The 9,479-nt window shown below is 40.9% G+C and overlaps 1 protein-coding gene and 1 long non-coding RNA gene across 3 annotated transcripts in view; both read right to left on the bottom strand.

Annotated features, from left to right (window-relative positions):
- Nucleotides 1-116: 116 nt before the first annotated feature.
- Nucleotides 117-3,573, bottom strand: LOC103391037 (uncharacterized). The gene is made up of 2 exons (XR_522755.3): nucleotides 2,407-3,573; nucleotides 117-2,253 (listed from the first exon to the last, which is right to left on the bottom strand). It is a non-coding gene; the product is annotated as an uncharacterized LOC103391037 (long non-coding RNA).
- Nucleotides 3,574-4,179: 606 nt separating this feature from the next.
- The window catches only part of gigyf1a (GRB10 interacting GYF protein 1a), a 16,803-nt gene continuing 11,503 nt past the window's right edge, over nucleotides 4,180-9,479 (bottom strand). Inside the window, exons 14-25 of one of the 2 annotated variants that reach the window (XM_025054131.1) lie at nucleotides 9,397-9,479; nucleotides 8,807-8,919; nucleotides 8,612-8,712; nucleotides 8,450-8,523; nucleotides 8,175-8,312; nucleotides 7,823-8,029; nucleotides 7,510-7,727; nucleotides 7,263-7,420; nucleotides 6,760-6,923; nucleotides 6,316-6,360; nucleotides 6,002-6,146; nucleotides 4,180-5,621 (exon numbers count right to left, since the gene is read on the bottom strand). The exon at nucleotides 9,397-9,479 is cut by the window's right edge and continues 141 nt beyond it. In XM_025054131.1, the coding sequence (XP_024909899.1) occupies nucleotides 5,554-5,621; nucleotides 6,002-6,146; nucleotides 6,316-6,360; nucleotides 6,760-6,923; nucleotides 7,263-7,420; nucleotides 7,510-7,727; nucleotides 7,823-8,029; nucleotides 8,175-8,312; nucleotides 8,450-8,523; nucleotides 8,612-8,712; nucleotides 8,807-8,919; nucleotides 9,397-9,479 (1,514 nt within the window). In that variant the 3' untranslated portion in view covers nucleotides 4,180-5,553. Of the gene's footprint in view, nucleotides 5,622-6,001; nucleotides 6,147-6,315; nucleotides 6,361-6,759; nucleotides 6,924-7,262; nucleotides 7,421-7,509; nucleotides 7,728-7,822; nucleotides 8,030-8,174; nucleotides 8,313-8,449; nucleotides 8,524-8,611; nucleotides 8,713-8,806; nucleotides 8,920-9,360 lie in introns of both variants that reach the window. The other variant, XM_008327160.3, reaches the window with a different exon arrangement.

Genomic DNA, 9,479 nt, shown 5'->3' on the forward strand with positions numbered 1-9,479 from the left:
ATGTGTATGTGTATGTGTGTGTATATATATATATATAAATAATATATGGACTGTGCATATTATTGCATGTTTTTCCACATGAATAAAAGCATAATAAAAACATGACTCTTTCAATGCTAAATGCTATTTATTTAGTATTTATTTTGTTCTTCAACCAAACAAAAAACAAACTATTTACAGATTTTTTTTTTTAGTTGTTCTTTTCCAAAACAGTTTCATAACACATGTGCTGTTATTATTTTACCAACATTCAAAGAGGAAAAGGAGCTGAGCTGATTGTCGGATGCATGTCCTTGTGTTACTTTACGCCAATATGGTTGAGGTTGAAACCAGAGTAACAATAAATCAGACGATCACCTTCACACTCTTGGCAGTACGACCATGACAGGATTAATTTGTCATCGACAACCAATTAACACAATACTGCAGGTTGTCTACTCATAAAAGCCTTTGTAGTTCAGTAAAATAAACTGCAACCAACTACAGTGAAGGAGGTGCAGGACAGACCTACTGACCAGCGACTAATACAACATACTATCTGTTTTTAAAATGTCTAATCTTATTTTATTAATTATTTATAATTGAGTATCCCCTCCGAGGAGGCAAGTTCCCTTTACAGCAGATGACGTTCTTTTAGAATCTCAGCCAATCAAAACGTTTGAATGTAATACTCAGTTTTTAGCACCGAATGCATTGTCTTTCAGATTTAAAAAAGAAAGAAAAAAAAACAGCATATGGTTTACCAATTAAGGATGCAAAAAGGAAGCATCTGCCAAATTGACTAAAAGCATTCATCCATCCAAATCCAAACACAATAAGACACTATCTAACCTCTTCAGTAATGGGATTCAAACCAACACACAAGACAGTGTTTGAGCCCCTCCTTCTTTGGTGCCTCCTGTAAGGGTCAGCAGCCATACCAGGGTCACAGACAGAACCATGGCCACCTGAGGCCATTGTAAAAACCATTTCAAGGTTTAGTGTCAAACCTAAGACCCCGTTAAAAGTACCTTATACAGTTCAAAAAGGTGTGTGGAGTGTAAAAAAACACCAAACTTCAATTCCAATTGGTTCAGAGACAATGTGTCACTCTGGTTCCGTTTTGCCAGTAGGACTAATGAGACAGCACAAGGGTGTGCATCCTGACACAGCTCAGCTCCACAGCACAGACTTGTCTGCACTTTTTACAGGAATCTACAAAAGTAATCTAAACAAATCCACTCATTTCAATGGGAACCAAAAAGGAAAATGGAACCAAACCACCAGCGCAGTCATGTTAACCGACGACTGTTTCAGCTCTGCAGACAACTAGTAACTTCCATGATGATGAGATGCACGGTTAATGTAAATAGACTAGAATGTTCTGTCAACAAGCAGACAAACACTCTGAATGCTGAACAATCTTCTCTGACAGTTAACAAGGTGGTTTCCAACTCAAATTCACCTTTAACTTTTTTCAGTTAGCCGTTCAGAAATTAACTACACAATTTTAAGGCATGTTCAACAGAGGAAAAAAAAGGAAGAAAAAAAAATCAAAACACAAAGGCTTACATTATTTACAAAGCTCGTCATTTATAGTGACGACCATCGATGCTTGTGTCTGTTGTTGTGTCTGTTTTGATATTGATCTAGCCCTGTTGTGTGAGCAGACGGTTCCAGGTAAGAGCCAATGTAACGGAGAGTACGTCGTTTCATGCTCTATGTGTGCATGTAGTGTCTGCCACCCCTTTGGACTTCAGGATCTGTGACATGTATCTATGTTCTCGTGTTGTAATGCGTTTTTAATAGTCTTTTTGTACAAATATTTCAGTTCATCCAGTTCCACGGATGCAGGGATTTAGAGTGGCCAAGATGTCATCCAACCACATCCACCAAAACCCAAATAAAGCTCTCCTGTGAGTCGGGCGGCAGGGGTCGGGGCTCCAGTCAAGCTAGAAGACCACGGTTAGAATTCCAAGTGTTGTGGATTGAGGTGAATGGAAACATCCAGGCAACTTGTGTTCCTTTAGACACATGACAGGGAATTCCACAGACAAGCTGGACCAAACATTTCTAGGCGTCCACAGTTGATAAACCTTTATCATCCAACAACTGTCCAGCTCATGCTGCCAGGAGCCCCCCAAGTCCACGTTGAAAACAGGAGAGTGTCTAGGGGTTTAAGTTCTAGGTAAAGGACCTGGTCGACTGGTTCATGAGTTGGCTGTAGATTAGATCCTCATAGTGGAGGGCAGCAAACAAAGGGCAGCCAGGAACCTGTTTCAGGGCAAAAAAGCACAAGACATAATCACCGTCATCATCATCACCATCAAACACTTGTAGCCTTAACAATCTGGTTATTTAAAAAAAAAAAAAAAAGGGTCACAACGGGCACAGATATAAAGACAAAATAGAGCAAACATATCTCACCAATGACAAGAACTTTTCTTCCCGCAGTAATGCTACAGCTCTCAAAACAATCACCAGATTAGGAGACGCATCTCCAGTTTCTTTGAACCAACGTCTGCCTCCTTGTACGTTGGCAAACACTCTTGGTGCAGCATCCTCTTGGATACGTAACTATCAGTCAATTTGGAGACACTGTAACATGTCCAGCACCTTAGTCCACGTTTGCTGTACTTTTCCCTTCCGTCCATGGGTTTTCCAGGGTCACTGGTAAACTATGGGAAACTCACAGCGAATCAAAACTATTTTCAAAAAACGATTGGGTTTTCTCAAAGAACATTCACTCAATATATTCAATGTCCCATGAATTTTTCCTTCATCCATTTGTAAATTTTTCTTTCTACTCTGAAAGGTAATACAAAAATATGAATATATATACAGGAGGTGGGAGAAGACACGCCTCTTGAGTCTCTCACTTTTTCAGTTTGGGAATATCTTTTCAGTGACATCGTCAAAGTCATTTGCGATCCTCCTGTTGTAATTGTGCTCCCATCCCCAAAATGGTACCTCACAGCTTGAATAAACAAAAAGTGCATAGGTGAGTTGCTGAGGGCAGGGTGTGTGAGTGCCGACGAGGGTAGAGGTTAAAACAAGTACACAAGACAAGTGTACTCATATCGCCCTCTCAGATCCTCCAGGGTTCTGTAGCCCTGCACTTCACTGTCTACAAAACAGTCCATTCTTGATTTATCCACTTCCACATTACGGTAGATCGGCAAGTCTCTGGATCCGCGATCACAGACTCCAGTTCTAGGATCTTGTCCGTGTTGTGATGCCCGTCACTCTTTTCCAAGAAAAAAAAAAAACTACGCCACTTAATGTCCATATGGCAGAAGCGCACTTGCAAACCCCACCCGTCTCATTTCAGAACAAAAACAAAAAACTGCACCCACAGACATCCATGTGGTTTGTAAACAACCAAAGCTCCAGTATGGAATAGAAAGTCTTTCTTTGAAGTCACTATTTGTACGACCAGGATTAAAGAGGCAGTGTGTTCAACTGTTTCCATCCCAAGCTTTTTCTTCTTAAAAAAAGGAAAAAAAAAAAAAAAAAAAACTTTGCTAAACTCTTTGAAGCTTTTTTTTTGTATTGTTTCCATTTTGAAATCTTCTGAGGAAAAAAAAAACTATCAGCATGGGTGTCTTGTCTTTTTTTTTTGGAATACATTCAATATTTTCTTAAGAAAGAAATACACACACTTCACATGGCGACAATGAAACAAAATGAACAAAAAAATTAAGTGGAAAAAAAAAATTAAAAACAACAAAAATAGCAGCCCCAAGTGCTCATTATCTTAGTTCAAATACTTTTTTAAACTTTGTATATAATGTATATATCCATATATATTTTTCATTAGAAAAGAAAACTCGTCATTATCAAATTGCAACAACGAAGTAAGTAACACAATATGCTAACAAGTCATGCACCGTTCTGTGCACTTGCACATTAAGATGCTAATATAGTTTTGTTTTTTCTATGTCAGACACTCGACACCTTTCATTCACAAGTTCGAGAGCTGACAAAAGGCAACGTGATCACACTCCAGAAGAAAAGACTGGACTGAACCTTCTGATGGATCACCTTTAGACTCAACTAGAATTATTAATGATACAAACCCACAAACTTTTCACACACTGTGCTGAGCACTGACACACATCACACTTACTCTCCAAAAGAGATAATGTCTAAATGGCCACGCACCCTATCCAAGTTCTTAGGCACAAATGTGCATTTTTTTTTTTTTTTTTTGTTTTTTTTTTTTTTTACAAATACAAAAAATGACATGTATTCAAAATGAGTACCTGTATTCTTAAACTCATTTCTATGACCGACAAAGGAACGTGCACTCACACCCCATACACATCTTAACCAGATGCACGCACACACACTGTCCCACATGATTCGCCCTGTCCACTAGTCCTTACAGGCCTAGAGGCAGCTCTCCATGGGGAGAAGCAAAGGTAAAGAAACTAGTGGTGGTCTTTGTGTAATGAGCGCTGAAGCCGACATTTACAAATGCAGTTCTGATCTGTCCATGTGAGGATTGAAAGCTGGTGAGAGAAAAGACATGTTGTGCATTTGCTCTCTCTCTCGCTGTCTCTTTCATTCAAATGCTCTTGAAACACACGGAGGTCGAGTCGCCGTTCAGAGACGGCCCGCATATTCTCACACACACACACATTTGCTCTCTCAACATGAACACAAAAACACCATAAAAAAAAAAACCAAAAAGACAAAAATGGCCTCTTATGTTTCATACATCTTGGTAAGCAACAAAAGGAAAAAAAAGGTTGTGCAGACTGGTAGATTACTGACACAAACAAAACACCTCATCAGTCACTCAGTCATTCAAACACATTCACCAAAAAATATTCACTTCTCTAACTAACCCCCATTTGTTTCTGTTTTGTTTGTTTTTTTTTGTTGATTTTTTATCATTTCTTTAGGCAAGTGCAAATCTTCAAGTCTTTTTATAATCCATTTTCAATAGCTTTACTTTTTATATAAACGTAAAAAAAATGCTAAACAAGAGAAATATCAACAGTGTTTGTCTTTCGAGAAAGGATTTGCTCTCTGATAAGGTTTCATTCAACAAAAGGTCCCCATGACTTTGAAAACCTAACAACCTGACCATTCACCCCCACCCACGCTGTCGCTGCCCCGCTTTCCAGTTCCAAAGCACGAGCGCGCACACAGATTGCGGGTGTACACACACTGTATGCGCACCGACTCCATACACACTCCCATACACGCACACATGAAAAAAAAAAAAATTCAAATCCCATCTCAATAAAGTGCATTAGTTCAGTATAAGGTGCTTAATCTTTTGAGTGCCAGAGGATACCCATCATCTCTTTAACCTCACCCTTTCTCACCCGTCTCCCCTGCTCAAGTGATCAACTGGTACAGCAGGGAGCCCTTTTTTCTTTCTAGAGGAAAAGGAAAAAGTGGGAGGTGCAGACTTTGGCGCCTCCACCCTGTACCTCCCCTCACATGCGCTCCCTTCCTATCCCCCCCTTGGTTTCCCCCAGCAGTGCACATTCGTCATCTAGTTTGTCTGATTAAAAGACAGAAGGCCTCAGGTAGCTATTGCTGCTGCGCTGCGTCACATCAGTAATCTTCCACCATCTCCATCTCATTCAGGCTCGGACACTCAGCTGCATTGTGGAATGAGTAACCTGCAGTAGGGAGCAGAAGGGGAGGAGAGGCCAGGAAGGGACAGAGTTACAATACTTTCAAGAAGGACATTGCATCAATATTATTTTGTATCAAACCATCGTTTACATGAGGGGAATCTCTACCCAAACAACATAACAGCTTTGTATTTTCACAGAAAAATCTCTTTAGCTTCTTCTATTTATCAGACACCACATAAGGCAGGGAGTTAGCAGACAGGTGAATTCTAAACCCACTGCTTTACACAGGAGTCACTTTTTTCCATTTAAAAAAAATATATATACAGAAAAAACTACAACATTGATGACAGTTTACTATCACTGAGATGTTTATATCTGAATTCTCTCGTCATTCCATTACTTGTCACTGTGATGTCATGTACCTAAGATGCTTGGATCAGAGTGAAGCATCATGGGTTGTTTCTTTTTCAACTTCCCCCCCTGGTTGTCATAGAGACTAGTCTTCCCCATGTGGTTGGCTTGAAACATGGACTGCAGGGTGCTTGGGTTCATGCTGCGCATTGAGTCCTAGCGTACAAGAAGAAACAAGGAGGAGAATGTGAGAGTGAGGCGGGGAAACAAAGACGACTAACCTTCTGACAACAGTTAAATTGACAAATACTGAAGCTGGACTGAAAAAACAAAAACATGAAAACTATCCCTTGCTATTCTACAACTTGCACAGCACAGACTTTACCTGTAGAGGGAAGTTCATGTTTAGGCCAGCCACTTCCTTTGATAGCTACAATCAGAGGAAAATAAAACAGGTTTATTCATTATTAGCTGTAGGTAGTAGTTGCTTCAAATACAATTAATAACAAATCACTGATAAAACAACCTTAAAATCACAACAAAGAGATACATAAAATATATTGTGTAAAAGTCTAAATTTAAGACAAACCCTAAGCCAACTTCAGAAAACCCTGATACTCAATGCAAATAATGGGAATTCTCACCACAGGTTATCTCCTCGAGATCGCGCCATTTAAAACCGACACTACTTTACTTACATGAGTCAGGGTTTAGGATTACCATCACTGTATGATAAAAACTGTCATGATTTTCACACTAATGGTTAACTTTTTGGATCCCTTGGGTAAATTCAATTTTCTGATGCCATTTCTGATTTGTCCACTTTTACCTGCTGCTGTTGTCTCTGTTGGTTGGCTTTCTGTTTGGCACGTCGCTCCAGAAACTGTTTGGCGAACTCTTTGGCTTCCACTGTGTCCCCCAAGTAGGACCGGATGAAGTCCAGCACTGCATAGGGAGACTCCACCTCCTTCAGGTATGCCACAATGGTGGCGACTAAAAGAAAAAACAAGCACAAACTAAAACCCCATATCTCAGAAGCTGAATAGAATTGAAACATCCTTAAAGAAATTTCCCAGTCTTTTCGCCTAACTCTGAACTTTTAGAAATTAAACCTTTGAACAGTGCAATGTTAACATGGGCTCTCAATTATATACATATATATATATTATATACAATATTCACACTGCTGAACTTGGCAGCTGGTGGACTGGAACCTGAAACCTTCTGAACCCAAGTCTGCTTCCTTAACAACCAAGCCACCACTGCCCCTTGGATCTCAACAATGGACCAGTCGCAGCCACTGTGAAAGGAAAAGAAAGCGGCGCCACCTACCATCCAGAGAAGAGGTGGAGTTGTTGGCAGAGGTGTTGAGGGCATGCAGCATCTGTTCACACCAGGTAGTGAAGCCGTCCTGAGGCTTCATGCCCTGTAGCAGCTTCAGCAGCTTCTCCTCCTCCTCTGTCCTCTTACGACGCATCATGTACTGATCACTGGACAGGACACACATTAAGTACTACAAAGTTCAAGACAAAAAGTCACTTTTGTTTTTCCCATTGAAATATTTGTATGTAGTGTCTACCTGAGAGACGGGCTGCTGCGACTGTTCTTCAAGCCCATGTTATTGTTGCTGTTGCCTCGCAGGCCGGCTTGATTCTTCACAGCCTCGTCCCACATGCCCATGCTGCCTGACGAGCCCCCACTGCCACTTTTGCTATCCATACCTCCAGGCCCACCCCACATGCCGACACCTTCCCACTGCCCTCCCATGGAGGAACTCCCCATTGACATTCCAGGATGCTAGAGACACAGACATAAAAAAGGTAATGTTTATGGGGATTTATTATTTTGTAATCACTTCTTAATCATCAGGGTTTTTTTTAAATGAAACTCACGCGGTCTCTCTGTTGTTGGGCTCTCTGCTGCTTTAGAAGCCTCTCAGCCTCCTGCTGCATTTCCATTAGAGCAAGAGTCGAGGACTTCCCTGATTTGCCGAGCCCAGAGGAAGGAACCCCGCTCCAGCCTGAGCTGCCTGTCACAGGACCCTGCTGCTGACGGGCCTGCTGCAGTAACTTCATGATCAGCTCCTGCTGCTGATGACACTAAATGAAGACGAGACACAGAAGGTCACTTGTTGATGTTGTGCTTCTTGAACATTTCTGGTTATGATCTCCTTTAGATGTAAAGCGTTATTAATCATTGGAGGGCAGGGGAACAAAACCACAGCAAAAATTAATAAATTCACACCTGCTTGCGTCTGAATAGCTCTTCCTCCTCCCTCCTTTTCTGCTCCTCCTGTTGCCTCCTTTTCTCCTCCCTTCTCTTGCGCTGCTCCTCCTCTTCGCGCTTTGCCCTGAGTTCAGCGTCTCTCCTCTCCTGCTGGAGCTGAGGAGTTTTAAAAGTTGGCAGACACGTTGAGCTTATTTGTTATTAGCGTCATTTGCAGTTTGGACAATGAAATTGAAAAGACATGTTAATTTAGATATGTATTTAAGATTTTTCCTCATGTAATTTTTCTCCACCTTTTGAAGCTGTTCGAGAGTTGGACCCTGAGTAGAAGGATTCATTGTTATGTCCCAAAGATTGGCTTCACCGCCTGAAAAAAAGTAAAAGGTGATCAAACTGATTTGATTTCTTCATCCTGCATGCGTATGTCTAAAAACGGGCAGTGGTCTATAAAGTACCCGAAGGCTGTGAAGCTGAGGTATGCATGTCCCACATGGACCCTGTATCTGGCACTGACATCGACCTGTTCATCGAAGGCATTATACCCTGCTCACTGCACCTGCAAAGAATTGAAGTGAAATTTAAAAAAAAAAGATAGAAACAGCCACAAAAAATGTCAGAGATGTTCACTTCACTCATCCTTATAGACTCACCTGTTAATGAGCTGGAATAGCTGCTGCTGCTGCTGCTGCTGCTGGAGCTGCAAATAAAGAGCTGCTGCTGCCAGCTCCTGATGCTTTTTCAGGCGCTCCTGGTCCAGGTTACCCTAGTGACATGGAGATGAAGAAAGGCAACAGATATTTCCAGTCACTTTAATGCACAAAAGATGGTGTCTGTACAAATGTACAAGAATATTTCCATAAAGTCTGCTTTCTCAATCAACATCACATTTTAGGTCTTCCTCAATTCATTCACATCAATCCAAAAGTATTTTCTAGAAAAAAAATGAGGCAACTCTCTTTCATTATTCCTCAATATTACAATAAAGGAATATACAAATTTGATCAAATCTGTCTTTGGACGCTATGGAAACTTTTTTCATTGGCTCCAAATATTTGACACAAAATCTTGCTTCAATACAATTTGTAAAAAGACATTTTTTCAAAAGATTAATGGAAATTGATAATGAGCACAGCAGACTTTAAAAGAACAAAATAGCCATTTCGGCTAAAACATGATGTAATTGTAGAATTTTATGTCCTTTAACCTTTATAACCTCAACGTTGGATGAGCTTCGACTCACAGTCCCAGCGGACCCTCGGTTGGGCTGCGGGCGCTGCGTTGGTGGTGGCTGTCTCACCAGCAGGGGCGGAGGAGAAGGCCCTG

This window comes from Cynoglossus semilaevis, chromosome 1 (genome assembly GCF_000523025.1).
Source record: "Cynoglossus semilaevis isolate Cse_v1.0 chromosome 1, Cse_v1.0, whole genome shotgun sequence".
In the NCBI taxonomy this organism is placed as follows: Eukaryota; Metazoa; Chordata; class Actinopteri; order Pleuronectiformes; family Cynoglossidae; genus Cynoglossus; species Cynoglossus semilaevis.